The sequence below is a fragment of the Anolis carolinensis genome, chromosome 5 (genome assembly GCF_035594765.1).
Source record: "Anolis carolinensis isolate JA03-04 chromosome 5, rAnoCar3.1.pri, whole genome shotgun sequence".
In the NCBI taxonomy this organism is placed as follows: domain Eukaryota; kingdom Metazoa; phylum Chordata; class Lepidosauria; order Squamata; family Dactyloidae; genus Anolis; species Anolis carolinensis.
In genome coordinates this window covers 56,695,027-56,718,056 of record NC_085845.1, presented here as the reverse complement: position 1 = coordinate 56,718,056, position 23,030 = coordinate 56,695,027, and the positions used below count along the sequence as shown (strand labels likewise).

Sequence of the window (23,030 nt, the reverse complement as noted above, 5' to 3'; positions counted from 1 at the left end):
CTCAGATAACCCACTTCAGAGCAGATATTGTGGGATTTCCTGTCTTGATATTCTGGGTTTTTTGGCTGTGGGGAAGGGCCATGAGTAGAGATTGTGGTATTCACAAATATTTAAAGGGATCTCGAATGTTAACCCATCAAAACACAGCAAATGGTTTTCCAGAAAACTATAGAACAAGAAGTGAGTTTTGGTAGATCACATTGAAGGCTAAAGGGATAGTACACTGTGTGTCAGGATCAAGGCAGCAAAGAACTGAGTACATTTTTTTAAAGACAAGCCCTGGTGAAATAAACTTTCATCAGGAGTTAAAGGTAATGCTAAAAAGGAAAATGCATGCATTTCACCTTTGGAAAACACCGTACTTTGTGATTGTGAAGTTCTGTATGTCTTTAATAATAATTTCAGAGTAATCTCATTAAAGAGTTAAAACCTGTTTCAGTTTAAATAATCCAGTTGGTTATCATTATAAAATTTGAATGGAGATCTCTTTTCTTATTTCAGCTTTCAGGCTATACTTCTAAAATAACCTTTAAACATTAGAACAGAATCGATTTCTAAAATTCTCATTTACATGATCTTTGACTTTACTCATCCTGAGGAAGGAAAAACAGCTTTCTCAAATCCATAAATTACTAGTTTAACAAACAGGTTATACTGGCCAAAATATTAATCCAACAAGCTCTCCTACATACGGCTTTATTTAGCAAAGGAGAGGGACTTTCATTGCACTGAAACCACCAAGCTTTTCATTGCACTGAATAAAAGTCAGCTTTTTAAACACAGCTATATAATCCAGAATATCAAGTCAGATAATCCACAATATCTGCTTTGAACTGGATTATCTGAGCCCACACTGCCATATAACCCAGTTCTATGTGGATTTTATACAGCTCTGTGGAAGGGGCCTGAGAAGTTTTAAAAAGCAAATTGTAAAAAAAAACAGGGATGGGGAACATGTAGTCCTCAAGATGGTTGTTGGATTATAATTCCTACAGTCATCATCACTGCCAATGGTGAGAAATTATAAGAGCTAAAAATCAACATCTGGAGGACCAGTTAATAGGCTTTGTAATCATGTCTGTGGGAAGGATCAACAAAATGATCCTTGTCAATTAGAATATTCATGATATATCTCTGAACTAAAGTTCTTGTATTCATTTGAGGAGTTTTAAACAATCGTAACAGTTAGCAACATACATACCCCTGATCCACAAAACCGACCAAGTCTCAGGGCAGCTTTGTCATGACCATCAAAGAGTTCTAGGTAATCATAACCGCAGTCTGCCTCTTCTTCCACCTCAAAAGTCTGAAAAGTTAATTCTATCCGATAGCCACGGTCTGACACTATTAGCCATTCACAATCTGCTTGAACAGGGTAGTTGTTATCACCAAACTGAGCATGAGAATAGAGATCTCTTGTCTTGATTTCAGCTTTCAGGCGACCGCCACATTCTGTGGAAAGTGAGGAAGGGGGGGAGATGGAGAGGTAAAGAGGAGGGAAGGAGATTGTATGTTTCAGAAGGCATCAAACATATTTAATCTCTTAAAACCTGATAGTTATGAAATATGAGTCAGAAAAACATAGGAACAGTCACCAGGGGTCAGTATAAACCAAGAAACTGCCCAAAAAAACCAAGAACCTAATATTTGTCAGGGGAAAGAGAAACTAGCAAATTGGCAGTAGTCCTTTTCTAATAAATAAACTTTTGAATGATGCTCTCTCCACTTCTGAAGGGTCTAGTATGCTTCTAGAGTTGAAAATCATATATAATATTTACAATCACACTGACCTCAGCAACACATAGTCAAAATTGCTACACCCAATAGACTAATAACACAAATAATAAAGAGGACTGGAGAGGTGTTTACAAGCACAGGAAACTAAATTGTATTAGAAACAAAAGCAATTTGCCCTCCTTGCTTTATGTTTAAAAAGAGTCTAAACAAAAACTGAGTATAATGTCTTTCTAAATAGTTTTCAACAGAAATACAAAGATTGAGGTTCATACCTGTAGAATGTGTAGCTTGGAAGCCTTTCCTTTGCACTGAGGCATCAGACACAAAGCGGAGGAACATTTTATTCCCAGTGGCAACAAGGGGATCTGGGATCTTATTTCCACATAAACGGCCAAGAATTGGAGACTTTTCTGTTTCACCATCAAAAACCTCCAAATGGTCATACGCACATTCCTGATGTTGTTCAATTTCAAATTCATTAAAAATCTAAAAAGTTAAAAAAATGTAATACTATAGGTCTGCTCAAAATATGAATTGTGCTGCTAGCCATTCTTATTATGAAACATTTTTGAATTCTGAATGGCAAGCTGGCTTTGGAAACAATAAAGTAGTGAGATAGCAAAAGGAGTGAGATAATATAGATATGACCAATTGGTGTTATAAGGCAAATATCATAACGCAATGAGGGAATCTTTGGACAGTTGTATTTGTGTGTGTGTGTGTGTGTGTGTATGAGAGAGGGGGGGAGGGAGCACAGATCTTTTTTGTAATGGAGTTGAAGAGCTGGCAGTTATGTTTTTACACTGAATGAATAAAGGCATTTATTCCTTGCAATTATTCATGCCAGAAACCACCAGATCTGGAATATAGAAATGTTCCACCAAATTTCATCTCCCAGTTCACAGGTTTATTTCATATTTCTCAAAACATCAGAAATACACGAGAGAGATAGCTAAAATAGGAAGAAGGGGTTAGGAAATACACTGTATTAATTTTTACTTCAACTTGAAACTAACAAGATTTTAAACCAATGTTACTCATTCATGCTATGATCTTATCAGATGACTTTTAGAGTTGTGCGTGGAACTGTTTTCCTTCGTTTCATCAGTTCTTTCGAACTTTCATTACCTTCTGAAGCACGTAACAGGAAGGCCCCTCCCCGTACGAAAATCAGCTCAACACAAAAGCAAGTGGGAGCAGATCCTGGATCAGGACCCACTATGAAAACTGGGACACAAAACATGTGAAGGTTTACCCCGAAAGCACAACCCTAAGGAGAATGGATGTGTGTATAAAAACAGAACTCAACAAATGTTACACAAAACAAATTCTAGGACCCCAGGAGTAGTGCTTTTCTACATGCCATTAGCAAAGTAAAATCCTGCTATTTCAGAAATTTGTAAAAGTTGCAAAAATACTTGAAAATATTAACAATAGCTTGCAACTAATGAGAAAAAATGCCACACAAAACAGAAATTTCAAACTTTTTTCTCACTTTCATCATCCTACATTATCAGTATTTGTAAATTTTAATTAGAATTTTATCTGATCTTTCCTAAGGCAGTAGGAGGACTATTTTTGGCCAACTGTCAGGCTATAACTCCTAGCAGTCCTAGATCAGGCCCTTTCCATACAGGTGTATAAAATCCACATTGAACTGGGTTATATGGCAGTGTGGACTCTGATAACCCACTTCAAAGTGGATATTGTGGATTACCTGTCTTGATATTCTGGGTTACATGGCTATGTGGAAGGGCCCTCAGATTCTCAACATTTAAGAACTTTGGACGTTGAAGTAAAAAATCAGCATTTTTCCGAATCCTTGTTTTAGAACTTAAAGAAATCTCTGCATGTTTATGAACTGTTGCTTTATAGAAAGGAGATGCAAAAAGAAAACTCTAACTATTAAAAGCAGATGAGACTCCAAATTTGTGTTAAAACTGATGCACTAAAATGCACATTAAAGAAAAGGCTCATTCAGGTTTAATAACTGACATGCCAATCCCATGCACTTGGAATAAATGCAACTATGTCCAGCGAGCTTACTTTAAGTGTGATTATAGCCTCAAAGTTATTACTGAAAAGGTGATTTAACAATCTTGGCTCATGAAACTCTAAAATGGAGTTGGCTATTTCCTTGCAGCTTTCCTCCCTGACTTCTCTTCGTCACACCAACCCACCAGGCAGAAGTGGAGTTATTTCTAGCAAATCCAAGAAGCGGTATTTACAAGGAATGAAACAAAACAAGACTAAAATGCAGAGCAAACAGAACTGATGCAAGCAGTGTCTGGAACAATACGTTATTGTATGATTGTCAATAACACAGCTGTAATCTACTGAATCCCTAATGGAAGCCAGCCAAAGTACAATGTGATGCCACTTTACATTAACAGCTGTCCTTGAGGAACTTAATCTGGTTTAAGTGTTGATATTTTGGCAGTAAAAAGAGAGTAGTCAGCATGAGGATAAGGCAGAGCAAACTGAAACAGTGATATTCTTTCTCCTTACTCGCGTATTTTTAGGTATTTGTCTTCATAGAAGGAAACTGCGAGTGCAATCCAAACAGCTGTGTAGCCATCCCAGTTGCTACTCATAAATTTTGATCTAACGTATTATTATTTTGCAGCCAAGTATTGTGTTTATTTAGCTCCTGGATTATCTCATGGATACATCATGAGATGATGATTAAAAGTATAATTAAATCCACTGAGTTTGGAAGTTAAAATTGAATTGGAACCAGACATGGGCTATACTTAAACAAGATTTAATTGAATCAGTGGGAGTTAATTTTAGGCCCCTTCTACACTGCCATATAAAATCCAGATTATCTGCTTTGAACTGGATTATATGGCAGTGTAGACTCATATAATCTAGTTCAAAGCAGATAATATGGATTATCCGATTTGATAATCTGGATTATATGGCAGTGTAAAAGGGGCCCAAGACTCAGCAATTCCAGTGGGCCCACTCTAGGTATGACAAACTCTGAATCCAATGTATTATAATAACTTTTAATAATAACTTTATTCTTATTTCACGCCCCATCTCCCCTGAGGGACTTGGGGTGGCTCACATGGGGATCAAGCCCAGAATACACCATAAAATACAACAACAAAATACATTAAAGCTTATAAACATATTTCATGTAAGAAGCGCTTTCTTTCTTTCTTTCTTTCTTTCTTTCTTTCTTTCTTTCTTTCTTTCTTTCTTTCTTTCTTTCTTTCTTTCTTTACAGTCAGCCCACGGTATGTCTACACGGAATTAGTTCTTACTGGTTTCATTTCTTCACAGGCTATATCTACACTATAGAATTATAGCATTATTTGCTATGGCTCAATGCTATAGAAACCTGGGATTTGTAGTTTTGTGAGATACCTTTCTCTTTTAGGCTCTGGTGCCGCAACAAACTACAAGTCCCATGATTCCACAGAATAGGGCTGTGGCATTTAAAGTAGTGTTCAGTTGCTATAATTCTGCAATGTGGATTTTGCCGTCGCGCCTGGGGCTGTACTCTTAGGAAAAGAGGCATGGACGTGACATCTTTCCCCAGGGGATTGCTTCTTGCCCTCCTTTAGGGAAACTGGAACTCCCAAGGACCAAAACACTGTAGATAACTCAAAAACTGGGTTTATTGTTCACAAAGGGGGTAAAAGAAAATATACATTACAGTCTTTGGTTGTTTAAGTCCATGAAGCTTTTCCAGATCCCTCTTTCTCTGGCTGTGACTGCCGGAGCAAACTCAGCCTCAGTCCAATGACCTATATCTGAAGACAAGAGTCTTCCTCTGTTGCCAAAGGACTGATGTGAAGGCGCTTGAGACTCCTCAACGTTGTTCAGGTTGGCCCTGAACATGAAGTGTGAGTCCCAAGGGTAAGAACCTCAGAATTGGTGCTGAGAGGTAACTTTTGAAGGGCTTTTTGAGCCAAGCCTCTCTTTCACGTCCATCCGATAGAGAACTTGCTGATGGAATGAAAAGGAGGAAACACAGTCCTACTCCAGGAAGAGGTGGAGCCAAACAGTTTTGCTGAGTGAGCAATATAACAGGTACAAACAACATTGATTGACAGATATAAATAACCAATCCAACTACATTTACAGGGTAAGGGCAAAATCAGGCATGATACAACAATTCAAATCTTGAAACGTATAGTTCCAACATATAGATGGCGCCACTCGCGCCGTCACACTCCCGGCCTAGATTTCCGGACTTTCGGAAATCTAAACAAAATGGAGTTAAATACCTTTAACTCTAATAACTTTAAGACTGTGTTGTCGAAGGCTTTCATGGCCGGGATCACAGGGTTGTTGTATGTCTTTCGGGCTGTGTGGCCATGTTCCAGAAGCATTCTCTCCTGATGTTTCGCCCACATCTATGGCAGGCATCCTCAGAGGTTGTGAGGTACCTCACAACCTCTGAGGATGCCTGCCATAGATGTGGGCGAAACATCAGGAGAGAATGCTTCTGGAACATGGCCACACAGCCCGAAAGACATACAACAACTTTAAGACTGTACGTCTTGTGAAAATAACTCAACCATGTCGCTAATAGGCCTGTCAAATAAAATAAAAACCTTTTCGTTAGAGATGACCTTAACCTGGGCCTTGCGCACTCTATTGTCAGAGCTAGGATATAATTTTGACACAATACCCTTAGCCCATTGGTATCTAGGAGCATCTTTGATTAAGTAACACCAAATCCCCAACCTTTACATTGGCACCTAACAATCCAAAACCCATAGTTTCTTAGGGCAGACTGAGTAATTGACCTTCCTTGGTGTTTGACTTTTGTGTGGAAATGCTGTGTCAACAGCAGAGCTATGTGGCTATGGTGTGGCAAAATAAAAGGATTTTTAACACAGGATCTAATCTTTGCTCTTTTTAGTCTACCTCCAACCCTAAGGAGACCCTCATTGTCCAGGAAGGGGTTCAAGTCCTTTAAACAACTATTTTTGGGCAAGGATGCTTTTCTTTCTAGACAAGCTATTTCTTCTAAAAAACACTGTCTTTGAGTGGATCTCAGGATGACTGTTGAGGCTTTTGAAAGATCTTGGGGCTGCACCACTGTTTTTTGTAGTGATGTAATGTATGAGCCTGGCGATGGCTGCCTGAAGTCTAGTCCGTTTTGAAAATCTTTCAAACTTGGCTGGATTTAAACCTTGCCTTGATAAGTCTTGGCCATCGATGGTAGATTTGCAGGACTGAATTTCTGGCAACTCAGTGTCTTTGAGCACGGAAATGCTTTCTGGAAAGGAAGGATTTTGAAAACATTTGGGTCCAGTGATCCAGGATGACTTGGACAACTTTGCGGCTGATGTTCCTCGGGATGTCACATCTGCCGGATTTTCTGAAGTGGATATGTAATGCCACTGCTCTTCTCCCTCCGCACACACGCTGGCTGGTTCAGAGTAGTTGCTTCTGAAGAGGTCTTCCACAAACTGGGTGATCTGGGTCTTTACCTTCGGATCCTTTAGCATCCTTCTTCTTAAGGACAGGAGACGATGAAGGGCAACATCTCTGTTGTTGGGTAGAGATGGTCTTTCCGGCTTGAAAGGTAAAGGTGCTATCCAATTACCTTCAGAGACTTGAGTGACTTGGCTGTTCATCATCTCAAGGAACTTCTGTTCATTTTTAGAGAAGGCTGTTTGCTCATCTCTCTCTGTGACTTCGATGATGGAAGAGTAATCGGGCATTACTCCCTGGCAGCAAACTGAGATGTGGCTGGCACATCCTTGCATTAGTGAAGGCCTTTTAGTGACAGGCTGGAACATCTTGTTCAGGCAGACTGGGCCTAACACCGTCCATCCTAAAGGCAACTGCTGGGCCATGGGTGAACCCTTAGGACCTTCAATCTGGTTGCTAACACGGAACAGTGTGGGACAATCTGCACCAATAAGCATGACGATGTCTGTTTCCAAGTCCAAAGCTGGAATTAGATCTTGAATACCTTTGAGATGAGGATGGGCTTGTACCACCTCCTTCGTGGCTATCTGTTCTTTGTTCCTGGGAATCAGGCTGCATTCTATAAGGTCAGGAAGATCGTACCTGACCTTTTGTCCAACAGGCGAGATTTTGAACTTTGTTGCAACTCTGCCATTCATCTTATTCTTTCCAGAACAAGTGGATATGGTGTAATCTATTGTCTCGGTATGAAGGTTGAACATGTCGAAGAACTCTGGGGTTGCAAGAGATGCGTCACTTTGGGCATCCAAGGCGACGTAGACCCTTTTCTTATTCCACGGCTGCTTGTCTGGATACACCTCTGCCAGGCAGATTGGGTGGCAAATCCTTGGCTTGTGGCTATTTTGACAAAGCTTCGTGCAGGCAACCGCAGGAGCCTTGAGGGCTACCTGAGGTTCTGTAGGCTTTTGGTCTTCTTTGGTTTCTTCTTTGGCAGGAGAATTTGACTTTGCTTTGAATTGAGGGGAATCGAAGTTGTGCATTGCAGAGCAATGCTTGATGCTGTTGCAGTGTTGGCATTTAACCTTTTCTTTGCAGTCTTTGGAGAAGTGAATAGTGGCGCCGCAGCATCTAAAGCACACCTTGGCCTTTTGAATTATTTGGAGTCGTTCTTTGTAAGGCTTCTTTGCGAACTCTCTGCATTCAGCTAGGCTGTGTGGCCTTTGATGAATGGGACAGGATATGGTGTTGTTGCTGACTGGTTGAGCAGAAGTTGCAGGAGTTGCGTCTGTCATCTTGACACTCAGGTTCCTTCTAAGATCTTTGCCCTGGGCTTTGTCTTCTTTGGAGGTCTTTTCAGGCTTTAGGTCTTGGTACAAAGCGAGAAGACCTGTTTGAGGGTCATTCCTCTCTCGGGCTGCTCTAGTGACGAAATCCACCAAAAAGGTGAAGGGCGGGTATACATTTGCATTCTCCTCTTTGTACTTGAACACCTGTTTCCCCCAAGCTTCTCGAAGAGGAAAAGGAAGTTTGCAGAGGATGGCACTCTGCGACGTGTGCTGGTCCAGACATGCTAAACCTGGCAGCTCTGGATTTCCTTTGGCTGAAGCTAGCTCTAGTAAAAGATCACTAAAGTCCCAAAGCTGTTTGCAATCTTTCATCTTCAGTGATGGGAACCTGTTGAGTCGATCCATGAGGGATGCTTCTATCTCAGTGCTCGCACCGAAGCGCTGGTCCAAGCGAGACCACGCTGTGGACAAAGCTCTTTGGGGGTCTGCTACATGAGCAGCATAAAGTCTTTTTACTTGCTCGGCTGAGCTGGGTCCAAGCCACGCCATAAGAAGGGACAGTTCTTCATCCGCTTCTAGCTTGAAATCTCGAATGGCCCTCATGAAGGTGATTTTCCACAGAAGGTAGTCATCTGGTCGGTCAGTGAATTTCTGGACGCCTTTGTCTCTGATGTCTCTTCTTGGATTTCTCAAGAGGGAACCCAATTGAGACTCCAGTGTGTAAGGGTACATCTGAGGAGTGTGATGTGGCGTGACAAACTCAATGTTCTTCGGTTGAACACATCTTTTCGCGATGGATGCTGGGTTCAGCAGATTGCTGGCAGGCAGCACCTCTGAAGCCTTCATCTTCAGCGATGGGAGAATTGACTTGGTATGCAGGGATGAATGTGGTGGTTCACTCCCGGCCTTGCCTTGCCAATGTGAATGGACATCTGGATGTTGTTGAAAGACGTCATCCTTTTGTTCCCAAGTAGACAAGTGGTATCTCTGAGGCCTAAGTACAGGGATGGACTCTGACAGAGATGGCACTCTCCCGGCCGTGCTTTGCTGTACTTCTGAGGAATGGGCTGGCCTTGAAGTCGCAAACACTGGAACAGGTGAGCGATCTTCAAGGTGGCAAAAGGAGATATGACTCTGCACTACAGGTGGTGCCAGTTGCAGGTGTGCTGAAACCTTTGCTGTAGGCTCTTGTGTTGGCAGGAAACTAAGGTTTTCTTGGGTTAGTACCTGTGATAGGGCTTTGGCTAGAACGTTAGCTCTGACTATCTTTTGTGCTGTGTCTCTTTTTACTTGAAGCAGATCTAGATCCCGTTGCAGCTCATCTTGCTTGGCTTCAGCCATTGCAAGCTCTATTTCTCTCTGGGCCCTGGCCTGTGCTAGGTCAGCTTCTTGTTGGGCCCTAGCCTGCGCTAGATCAGCTTCTTGCTGGGCCCTAGCCTGAGCTAGAAGCAGTTTCTGCTTGGCTTTAGCCTGTTGAAGGAGGAGTTCCTCTTCATTGAAGACAAGGTCTTGCTTAGCCATTTCTGCAGATGCCTCTGCTTCTAAAACCTCTTTTCTAATTTTCAAACAGACAGCCTCTCTGTTATAGTGGGCTGCTTTGGAAGAAGTACTGATGAATGAATGTGTGGATTGGGAGGAACTGCTACGCCTAGATGAATGCTTGGATTTAAGGCTAGCATCATTAGATGGAATCTTGAGCAGACTGGATCTAAGGCTTACACATGGGGAGCCTTGAACCCTCTCTTCTGCACCTTTGAATAAGGAACTGGGCTCTGGTTCAAATAGAACTTCACTGTAGCGCCTCCTCTCTTCTTGTAGGCTAAAAGAAATTTCCTTAGCCCTATCTAAAGAGACTGGAGTGTTAATTTTGTTCAGTACATAGATTATTTCTTCTGCAATAGCACTCCCATTATTGAAGGCCTTTACAAATTCTTGCCTGAGAATTTCCTTTTCCTTTGGGCAAAGGGATGCCCTTATTGCATCAGCTATGGTCGGCAGGTTTTGCCAAGCTCTGTTAAACCTCTGCCTAAGCTGGCCTTCCTGCTGCAAAAGGCAGAGCATTGTTTTGTCTGTGGGGTGCCTTTCTCTGACAGGGCGGGGGGATTTGACCCTTGTTTGCAAAATCTCATTGCTATGACTTGACATTCTGTGAAATTCAAAAGGAAACTTATCCCAAGTTTCAAACAGTACAAAATGCAATACTATATAACTATACAACTAAAGGCACACAAAAGGGCAATGCAATACTTTAAACAAGACAATTAAAACAGCTGCTTAACTGGGAAGTTAAGCCTGGGCTTTCATAAACTTGCAGCAGGCTCTGAAGAAATGGCAGGAACTGCAGAAGGTTGGAATTTATTGCTTTGCAAACTGGGTTCTGGAAGAGGCTTGGTTGAGCTGCAAAGGCTGGCTTCTGGAGAAATGTATCTACTTTGCAGAAACCTGGATTTTGCTGCAGTTGCAAGAGCTGGATGTAGCGATTTGCTGGCTTGAGAAACAGAAAAGGCGGGAAACTTAGCAAATGTTTCAATTTTGCAAAGGCTAGGCTTCTAGCAAATGTATCCACTTTGCAGAAGGCTTGAACTTGCTGCAGCTGCAAGAGCTGGATGTAGCAATTTGCTGGTGGCTTGAGATGCAAAAAGAGCGGGAAAGCTTGCAAATGTCTCAATTTTGTGAAGGCTGGGCTTCCTTTGACTTCTTTATCTTTAGGAGACTATGGGCTTGGCAAATATAAGGCCCTTTCACTCCTTCTTTTCCCTTCTTAGCACTCTTCTGGAAGGCTTCTTTCAGCAGTTCTGGAAAAGAAGGCTCCTCTCTCAGTACTCCTGGAAAAGAAGGCTTCTCTCAGCACTTTGCCGTCGCGCCTGGGGCTGTACTCTTAGGAAAAGAGGCATGGACGTGACATCTTTCCCCAGGGGATTGCTTCTTGCCCTCCTTTAGGGAAACTAGAACTCCCAAGGACCAAAACACTGTAGATAACTCAAAAACTGGGTTTATTGTTCACAAAGGGGGTAAAAGAAAATATACATTACAGTCTTTGGTTGTTTAAGTCCATGAAGCTTGTCCAGATCCCTCTTTCTCTGGCTGTGACTGCCAGAGCAAACTCAGCCTCAGTCCAATGACCTATATCTGAAGACAAGAGTCTTCCTCTGTTGCCAAAGGACTGATGTGAAGGCGCTTGAGACTCCTCAACGTTGTTCAGGTTGGCCCTGAACATGAAGTGTGAGTCCCAAGGGTAAGAACCTCAGAACTGGTGCTGAGAGGTAACTTTTGAAGGGCTTTTTGAGCCAAGCCTCTCTTTCACGTCCATCCGATAGAGAACTTGCTGATGGAATGAAAAGGAGGAAACAGTTCTACTCCAGGAAGAGGTGGAGCCAAACAGTTTTGCTGAGTGAGCAATATAACAGGTACAAACAACATTGATTGACAGATATAAATAACCAATCCAACTACATTTATAGGGTAAGGGCAAAATCAGGCATGATACAACAATTCAAATCTTGAAACTTATAGTTCCAACATATAGATGGCGCCACTCGCGCCGTCACATGGATGGTTTCATAATCTCAAAATAAATATGAAATGATTGCAGCCTTATAGCACTATGCCATCTGGCTACCCAGAATTTTGATGGAATTACAATACAAGTGCAAACAGAGTCTAAATATGGACTTTTAAATGGACAGCCTCAAAGACAACTGTATGGCACTTTATTAAGTATAAGCTGTATAAAAAAAAGCCAATCAACTCTTAAACATAATATTTAGACAAAAGATGTTAAACATATGTCTTAAAATGTAAATTCCATACAGAAATGCTTAAGTACAGATGACTGGTTTCATATAAACTCTGGATGTGATTCAAAGGGTGGGCACAAAAATCTACATATCACTGAAATGCCATCTAGGTATTTGATTTTACATTTCTGCTACAGCTACTCACACTGCTGATAAGGCAAGCTTTATTTTAAATTGAAAATCCATGCTTTCTAGTAGGTCAAAAGATAATCCAAGAACCTGCAAAAATTCTACACCTGGGTATATATGACAACACAGGTATATGTATTTGTTGTGTTGGTTCAAACAGATGGTGGTGTGGTATTGTCCTCCATAACAAAACATTTAATCCTTTCCTCTCATTTTATATCTTGGGGCTTTGTTTTGCCTAAGGAGGTCTTGTCTTTTTTTCAAAACCTGAAGCGATTAGAGCAGGAGGTTAATGTACCTTTTGGTTCAAAAGGACTCTAAAGGATTAAAAAGTAAGAGAGAGAAGAAAGCACCTGAAGTCTACTGAAAGGACCATTATCATCCCCACAAGTTGAGGAGCATCTATAGCCATCTTGGGAAGTAATTTTTATTTGGTATCCCCAAGGAATGTGGCATGATGTGGTGTGGCACCATGTTGGCCAACTCAAACATCGCTTTGCAGGCCACGTGATGTGCAGAACACATGGGCACTGGAGCAATGACACAGCAACATGTTTCCATATGGTGTATTATGTGAGAGTTGAACATGGTCATACAATAGTACACGGGTCAACTCGTGCTCGAAACAGATACAAATGAGGCGATTAGAGCAGATACTGTGATACGCGTGAAAGCTGAGGAACTGATCATCTAAGCCTCCCCCAGGGAAGACAATAAAGGTAACGTGAGTCAATATTGGCATCTGGAGTGCATTACAGAATTATTGTCAACATCACTAAAATTCTCAAATTCTCCCTGGCAACAAGGGTCCTTACATCAGGAGAAAAGCAGGATAAAATTAAAGTAGATAAAAATAAATAAATAATCCTGGCCACTGGTCAGGCTGCTTTCTGGGTTCCAAGCATTGTAATCTGATTTTTGAAGCTCTAATTTTACCATACACTAACAACCACCATATGCTTTAGTCTTTGATGTAAGCAGTCTACTGAACTTCCAAAAATTTCTGCTATGTCCAAGTTACTTACTATTTTGATTCTGTGACCTGGAGTGGCACTTATTTCCCATGTGCATTCCTTCCTACTTGGGTACTTGTCGGGCCAATTAGGACTTGTGATAATTCCATTTGGGCTGTGGATCTTCTGTTCACACTCAGCTACACCAATGAAGGATAGATAACATCAGTGAATCTAGTTTAAAATCCATGGTATCGTGTAGTGATTACAAGTAAGCTATTTACTTTCTATTTCATGGAAAGGATAAGAATTTATTGAAGCTAACCTAGAGTCAATCACGTAGTCATTTTTCATTATCATCATCACCTAAATTGGCAAACGTATTATACAGAATAATATACAAAAATGCACTGTGCCTGTTTTATGTTCAGTACTATATTTGTGGGAGATTCAAGATCACAGCAAATTCTTCCATAATTTGTCTTACAATGGTTACAAATACTCATGTAAGGTCTTAGTCAAGTAAATCATTGAAAGAGAGCTGATCTGTCAGACTGTCAGAAGACTGATTCTTACCTTCCTTGCAGTCATGTTTGTTTTCATGTAGCACAAATCCATTTCGACACTGACATACATAGCTCCCTACTGTGTTGATGCATTCATGCTGGCAGCCACCGTTGTCCTTTGAACATTCGTCCTTATCTGGAAGAGACATATTGTACTTATTGTGAACATGATATCTATTTCCAGTTTTCAGAAAGTTATAGAAAATACGGAAATAAGCTCTCCAGATATTGTTTGACTGCTACACCCAACAATTCCAGACAATAAAGTCAGAAGTGAACAACACCGAGGGTTTCAATTTATCAACATCTAGAAGACTACATAGTTCCTACCTCTGGTTTATCTAAAATACAGTTATATTACCCCTCTCAACACAATGATGTAGATGTTTGGTGATTATATAACAGGTGTTGACGGCAATGCCAAAATGGTGATGCCATGGACAATTAATTTTTGGCAATGCCAACATGGCGATACAGTAAAGTCTCGCTTATCCAACATAAACGGTCCAGCAGAACATTGGATAAGCGTAAATGTTGGATAATAAGGAGAGATTAAGGAAAAGCCTATTAAATGACAAATTACATTATGATTTTACAAATTAAGCACCAAAGCATCATGTTTTACAACAAATCGACAGAAAAAGCAGTTCAATACACAGTAACGTTATGCAGTAATTACTGTATTTATGAATTTAGCACCAAAAACAATACCTACTAAAAATTGACTACAAATAAAGATAGAATTGCTGCCTAGAGAAACATCTGTGGGTCCGGGTGGGAGGCATACTGTGTTGGATAATACAGAACGTTGGATGAGCAAAGGTTAGATAAGCGAGACTCTACTGTACTAAAATGCCAACAATTAATTTTGGGCAATGCCAAAATTGTGATACTAAAATGCTCATGAACAAATAATTTTTGTAAAAATTGAGGCCAGTGAAGACTAATAGTATTTAATTTTTAAGTTCTAGTCTCCCTCCATTCATAATTTCATTTTCAGGTTGCAAAATCAGAAAAGCCTTTGGAAGGGCCAGAGAGGAAGAGCAATTTCATGGCACCATATTTTCTCTCAATGCTTCTGGATTGGTATTGCATCTTGACGTACTGAGATTCCAAGTGAGACACAGAGAGGTAGATTGATAAGCTCCCTGTTCCATGAATATTCCTAGATTTTTTTTCCCCTGGCACAGTCACCCCCCCCCCCATTTTTTAAAATACCCCGCCCCCATTTTTAAACAAATCTAGCATTTCATCATCACGCCCTGGGAGTAGGGGATTCTCTGAAAAATATGGTCTAGGTCTTTAATTGGTAACTTGTTTGGGGTTTCATCATTTTCACCAGCTTAAGGAATAGGTTCTGTAGCCTCTCATGGTAGGGTCTTATAAGCAGAATACAATTACTTAAGCGAATGAAGCATATTAGGTTCCACCATTACTGACTTTGTTCCCTATAGCACCTTTTCTTTTTTAACACAATGGTTCACTGTTATCCACTGTTGTCTGTTTCCACGATGTATTTTGGAATGTATTCTCCATGGGTACAGAGGTCATACTTTTACTTCATAGCCCAAGTTATATGTATGGATATCTAAAGAAGCCCGTGCCCCATAACACCAGTAAGTCCATACTATTTTTGACTGTATACATATACCCAACAGTCTTTCTTCCGGTTTCATAGTCCCAAACAGGAAGCAAATGCTTTATTAATCTTCTGGAAAGCTGCATTTAATTCAATAGTACATACTTAAACCAGTACTAATGGGGTACACAAAAATGGAAACATGATTTGCAACAACGGGGCACTTTGGTATTTAGGTCCACAATAAATCAGGCCAAAAACCTTTAGAACTTAGCATATTGGCATAATTTTGAAAATCCACCCTTCAAGACATTAACTAAAGAATTTTGATTGTAAAGAATCTGGATATAGCACAACATCCAAAAAAGGAGAAACATTTAAGTAACAAATAGAAGAAGCAGATGTTATAAATTGCAGAAAAATCTGTAAGATTGTAGACACTGTCCTTCCCCCCTTTTTTGAACAAGTTATCTTCTAAAAGAGCTTTTAGTGTGTTAGACATAAAGCAGAGTGGCGAGAGTGGTAATACGAGCTGAACTAAAAGGCATCAAAATTCATTTGCAAGGAGAAGAGCCAAACAAGATTAGCAGGCAGTCATTCTAGAAAGAGGTATCAGCTGCCCCCATTCAGCTGTTATTATTTTAGGTGGGGCTGATCTATTAAATCAAAACTGGCAAGACTTATTCCTGAGGCACATTCAAAGTGACACATAGCACACTAGTGTGCAAAGCTGTCATTTCAGCAAACTAAAATCACAAGAGCTTTTGATGGTTTTATCAGTTATAGAAAGCTACCCATTAAGGCGGCAAAGTATGCAAAACTTCAATTAAAGGAAGAGAAGCAATTGTTTCATGTCACAAATGGTACACAGTCATTGCAAAGGCATAGCCTACTTTTTACCATTTGTTTCTTGAAACTCTTCATATTTACATCTTATATTTTTAGATTCTGTATTCCATAATTTGCTAAAGAAACAAAACAGCTGTCTTCTCAACACATCCAACGGTCTACATGTTGAAATGTGTGTGCATATATATATATATATATATATATATATATATATATATATATTTATTTTGTGTCAGGAGCAACTTGAGAAACTTCAAGTCGCTTCTGGTGTGTGAGAATTGACTGTCTGCAGGGATGTTGCCCGGAGGACACCCTGGATGTTTTACCATCTTGTGGGAGGCTTCTCTCATGTCCCTGCATGGGAAGCTGGAGCTGACAGATTCGCTTCCCAGATTTGAACCGCCGACTTTTCGGTCAGCAGTCCTGCCGGCCCAAGGGGTTTCAACAGTCTACATGCTGAAATGTATATGACTCATAGGTTCTTTGATAATTTTAGGAAGACATTACTTCATTAGTGATTAGAAAGTACTCTCCTCACTACCTCTTTCAAAGCCTGGCCTCCACTTCACTAGCTGGGACAGAATTCCTAAAAATGATGGATCAAATATGAGCTATAAATTACTACTGCAAGTTTGTTTAATATAATCATTATACAAGCTCATATTTGGGCCCCTCATATTATTTTGCCATCTAAGGAACTAAAAAGGACTATGTGACATTTAAAAATGAATAAATAAAGGATTATGTGAAATTCCTATCAAAACCCAATGTTATTTATTTATTTATTATTAATGTTATTTCTGTTTCACCTTTTTCCCCACAGGGACTCAAGGTGGCTACTAATAACATGACACAACTCAATAAAGGAAACCACTAACTTGGGAGAACCCTGAAATAGTTAACCAATCTAAATATGAAGTTGCAATTTTATTATAAATGAAATATACATGAAATATACATTTACATTTGTAATCATATTGCTCATGAATTTGCATTTCCAAAGACTATGACTATGTATGTCTAAGGGTGGTAAACTCGAAATCCCCAACACATGCAAAGAAGCACTCCAGGCAAACTGCTGAATCTCAACCAAAGAAAGGTGCATTCATTGATGGAACGATTCCAGCTGAAGACTACTGAAGTGCATCCCAAACCCTAGAGCAACCATATAGATTTACCCACAGAATGTGAGAGATTTTGCTTTTGAAATGTAGAAATAATGCCTATAACAAACTGCCTTGCAACTCTAGACAAGTAACAGACAACAGATTAGGGAATGCTCAATCATTCAGCATTTCTTTCCCTCGAAGTGAACAGAAATTGTTTAACAAATAGATAAAATATACAGAAAGCATTTTTTTTAAAACACAGGTAATGAATGCATGTATAAACAGATTTAATATTCCAGCAAGGTTTTTCCTGTTCTACCACACCTGAGACACCTGAGTTATGTGTTTCCCTAAAGGGGTGTTTAAGCTGTTTTAGTTATGGGTTTTTGTTGAAACAAACTTTTAATGCCTTTCCCAGCTTTGCTGTACAACAAGCATAGGACAGACAGTGAAACCAGAGAGGAATATAATCATTTGACACCATCAATGAACAGTGCACTAAAAGTCTTATCAGCATTTTACATAAACCAATGTAAACGTTCTATCACGTGCATTCCAGATTTAAAGTCTTAAAGATAAAAAAATAGTGCAAATGAGTTACAGAAACAAATGTTTTGCTGACTAAATGCAAACCATTTGTTTTGCTCAGAGATGGAAACCAGTCTTCCAGTTTTGAATGGATCTTTATTGTATGTTTTTCTGTCAATACCTATAATAAAGGAAGATCCATTCTTAACAATATGTTAGTTTTGAATCATTCACAAGACGTATGGTCATACCTCTGAGGCTCTCAGAGGCCAGTCTGTGAATTATACGTACTTGGCCTGAAGGGGCAACCTGTATCAACTCCTTGCATGATTCAAAAACAAAAATTTTCTCCTTGCAGGCAGCTCTCTTGTCTGTGGGGAAAAATGTACCAGGATGGCATCAAAAATGAGTGGTTTCATTGCATCCCTCACCCACAATTCTTGTTTGTGCATGCCTGAGAGCCCACTATGATCTGAATTCAGAGCAATGTATGTTACCATTTATTATGGACACAATGGCCACATAGATCTGCATCTACAACAGATGATATATATTTCCATCTAGCTAGCTATTACGGTTTGAGAACTGGACTATGGGCACAACCACTTGACAGTCATTTTAGGGCTGATCCAACTTGCTTTTATGTCTTGATAATAGAAACCTAAATTGGTACATTACAAAGAAATACAGAAATCATGCTTGAAGTCCAGGCTATCTAAAATATTGTATTCTCCCACAGGCTTGACAAGGCAAAATCTTTTTTTCTTCTTGCAAGCCATTCAAACATGCTTAGTGAGAACATGAGAGGGTCTTCTCAATGGTTGATCCGAAGCTTCAAAACTCCTTTTCAAGGAGACTAGAATGGCAATCTCACTATTGTGTTTGTCTGGCAAGAAAAGGCCTTTCTATTCAGGCAGGAACAGTCTGGCTAAGAACAGGACTCTATCTTTTTAGTTTTCCCATTGCTGTGCTTTTCTGTTTATCTTCACTGTGGTCTGAAAGTAGAGGACTTTAAAAATGTGTAAACACACACTTTTATGAAAGCAGCCAGGTAAATGAAGTGTTCAACATCTTAAGCTGTGCATCTTCCTCTTCTTTGGATAAAAGACAGGACCATGAAACATAAATTTCAATACCTGAGAAAAAGTGAGCCTTGAAACCTTTTTTTGAAACTGTGTTATCCGATCTAAATTCGATTCTCATGTTGTTCAATTGTGATGTAATAACTTCAGGCACTTCTGTACCACAAAACTTGCCATGCAGTTTAGAATCAGAAGAAAGGCCACTTCGGATTTCAACATAATCATATTTGCACACCTGAGAAATGAAAGAACTAGCATTAGTCTTAACAGAAAGGATGGGATAAATATAGGCATTTTGTTGATTTACAGGTATCTGTAATTTTGTTGTTTTAATTTACAGTTTTAATGTGTATCCCTGCTTTATTTTGTTGCTTTAATTAGATTAAGAAACAAAATATTAATATGTCTCACTTTTTTCTTTTATTTCAAAATTGCATATTTGATTTTGCAAAAATCACCAAAAGCTTGTGTATTAACTTTCCTGTGAAGAAGATATCAAAATTCTCATGCTTCTGGAGAAATTGAACTGAATGTTAGAACTGACTGAAAATATGCAGACATTTGCCACCTTGTAAACAGGGTGACGCTGTGCACAGGGGTGTGGGTGCAACATGCGATTAATGCACCCCAAACACTGACATGCATTTAATGCCATATCTGACCTTCACTTGAATGCAATTTGCAAAGAGTTCCCAATTAGAAACCCAGCTTTATTATGCTGGCACTAGAAATGCAATTTATGCATTCTTGCATTCATAAATGAATAATTTCAAACATTTTCTCCCTGGTGGGTGGAATTATGAGAGTTCTGGCAGTGTTTAAAGAGTTTTTCCCCCATAATATAATATTGGACTCTTTTATAAAAAAGTTGTTTGTACAAAAACCTTGGGCACAAAAATGACTATTTTCCTGTACAAAAGTGAATATTTTGAACATAAGACATAATTGAATATCGAAGGTACACTCTACTCTGCTTGAGAAAAAATACCACACAAATAGAAGGAAAAGAAGTGGGCCACAAATGTGTTGATTACAGCTGAAAAATAAGGTTGGTCCATTTGCATGGGACCTGGATGCAGCACTGACCAACCTACCTGTTGACTGATGTGCCAAGATCCCAGCCTATTGTCAGAACGCATGGGATAACAGAAAAAGATCCATGAGCCACTCCCACCTGACATGGTCAAAATGCCACCGGGGATACAAAATGGAGTATGCGCTATTAGGGGTCCACCCATCATTTACCAATGCATAGAGGACACTTTGCTAACCCATATCCTGGATCTAGGACCCATGCCAACTTCCCACAGCTGTAACGAATAGCACATACATAAAATAAAGATATACAAAAGAAGAACCAAACAACCACTGTAGAGAGTGGAATGCTTCTCAAAGTATTAAGGCACTAATTATAGCAATGGAATGGGATGTATGTAGGTGGTACAGGTTCTAGTCCCCATTGAACCATGAAACTCACTGGGTGATTTCCAGCAAGCCACTCTCCCTTCTACAATCTACAGTTGTTGTGATGACAGAGATGGAAGGACTAAAAAATATTTGTCATGTAGGCTGTGTTAAGCCTATTCCTGGCAAGGCAGGATATAAATCTAACCAATAGATAAAATAAAGACAAGGGTTTCAAAGCAATTTTTTGATTTAGGTCCAGGTTACCTACAGGATTGCCTTCTTCTGCACAATCTGCCATTTAGAACACTTAGGTTCTCTGGCAAAGGCTTACTTTAACTAGTCAGAACCTGACTGGCAATTATTTTAATTGACCACCCCACGATATGGAATGACCTGTCGGAAGAGACCCAACAACTAAATGAGCTGTTGAAATTGAAGACCCATCTCTTCTATTGCTACTATATGTCAATTCTGTATTTGTATTTGGTGCAAGTTTTTTTTATACTTTTGTGTTTTTAATCTATGTAATTTACGGTATATATTTTATATTCATATGTTTTTGAATATTTTTTCGGAGCAAGCCATTCCATCGGGTAAAATGAAACAACCACTTTAGTTAGCAGATGGAGGCAGAGCCACAGATATAGGAATGAGCCTCCAGCCACTTAGGAAGGCAGGGCTGTGTACTCCAATGGGTTGTCCAGCAGTGTCTACTCTTCAGATTCAATAGTGAAATAAAATCCAATTGCTAATACACAGCCAGCCCTTCATGTTTGTGGGTTTAACTTTTGTGGATTTGATTAAAATAGTCTTTCTGGGAATCTAGGCTGTCAAGTTTAAATAGAGACTGATCACTGAATCATCTTGGAGGACCTAGAGAGAGTACTTTTCTAAGCATTGTAGGTCCTTCTGTGAAACCCTATAATCAATTTCCAGCTGAGGACTTACAGATTTCTAGAGAGAGGTCCTCCCATGTTAATAATGTGCATTTTTTATTTGCACTTTTTCTACTTTTGCAGGGGTGCTATACCTCCCACAAACTGGAAGGCCTATTGTAAATGGAATGGGGAGTTATTGTGTCCTTGTCCCAGTCAACAAAACAGACATCCATGACATTTTAATAAATTTTACATTTATTAAGGCCACTTAACAAAAGTCCAGTTACAAGCTACATCTCTCCAAAGCATCAAGAGAAATATATGTACCCTGAGATATGGATGAAACTCTCTTCTGAATTTGCCTAAGAGGAATAAAGTTTTCTTGATGCCTGGGAGAGCGATATCGTTTACTGATAAGGTCAAACTTTGCTTTTTAAAGGCAGAGATAATGTCATAAGAAGATCACTGCATGAATTCTTTATTTTATGGTTTTGCATGAGTTATTTTAAGACAACTTGAATGGAGTGGTTTGAAAACTATTTCTCATAAATATAGTACATGAACGTCTAATGTAAATTCAGAGTAAAACTTTACTTAAAATAAGACATTTTAACCTTTATATTGACAGAGAAATATATTTTACTGACGGCAGTTTTAAAATAGAACGTAACTTCCATTATTAATGCAGTCCTTTTGGTTCAATAATTTATAGCCACAAAGTACGTAATAATTATATAAGTAATGAGTAATATTAACTTTTAATATATTCACCCAAATGTGCCCACTTATGAATCATTTTAAGTCTGCTTTATTAAATGTTAGCTGAAATATTTTTACTGGACTTTTGCAGAGCATTAATATCTTTGTTTCCATAATACCTGAAATTCTATGTTTAAAAATACTAATATTAAAGAAGCAATGATGAAAACATGAGATCTAAAGCTGTGACAGAGATTGGTATTTAGGTGTTCCCTTTTTTTCTCTTAATTCAACTATTCGAAGCCTAAGGAATCTGTGATTAACTATAATCTTCCAATTTTTTGGGGGATTATTCTGTTTTCTTTCCCTGAATATACCTTAATTGTCACTAATGCTACTTTAAAAACAAACTGAACATATTACTTTAAATTACAGGCTAGATCCAGAGTCTTTCTTCCATGATTGGACCTCAAATTTCTTAAGCAACTTGTGATTACAAATGTAAGTTAGAATCTCAATTCTTGAACATCCCAGGGATGAGATGAATGATTTAAGTAGATTGTGGTGGTTCAGGTTTCCATAGAAGTTGCTCTGCTCATAATATGAGAGGCAGACCAAAAATAGTTCAAGGGCATAATTCAGTTGAGTGTCCAGATGCTTGCTTTGTTTATAAAGCTAGCTCAAGTAAAGCACAGAAGACATTTACCTTATATTTCCTTTACAATGAAGAATAGGTCACCAGTCCTTACAAAAGGAAAACAAATGACTTTGCATGTTTTACTTGATAACTAATCTAAAGGAGTACAATTGCCAAAAAGTAGTTGATGCATTCAACCTTGGGCCCTGAGAATCTTACAATGATTTGTTTAAAGAATTTACTACTTATGTAACTATAACAAGGATCATCATCCTGCACTTTTTATTTCATAATTTTTCATGTGATTTGATGTCATTTTTTACAAGTATGTATTTCTAAAAACTTCAATTATGATGTGGAGTTAAACTATTAAACCTACTTATTGTGTATATTT

General features: G+C 39.1%; 1 protein-coding gene across 2 annotated transcripts in view; it reads right to left on the bottom strand.

The window, feature by feature from the left end:
• Positions 1–23,030, bottom strand: part of tll1 (tolloid like 1) — a 134,470-nt gene that overhangs the window by 2,528 nt on the left and 108,912 nt on the right. For both annotated transcript variants that reach the window (XM_003225642.4, XM_062981355.1), the window contains 5 exons: positions 19,070–19,250; positions 13,879–14,004; positions 13,375–13,502; positions 2,010–2,223; positions 1,202–1,452 (listed from right to left, as the gene is read on the bottom strand). In XM_003225642.4, coding sequence (XP_003225690.2) covers positions 1,202–1,452; positions 2,010–2,223; positions 13,375–13,502; positions 13,879–14,004; positions 19,070–19,250 — 900 coding nt within the window. The remainder of the gene's footprint in view (positions 1–1,201; positions 1,453–2,009; positions 2,224–13,374; positions 13,503–13,878; positions 14,005–19,069; positions 19,251–23,030) is intronic.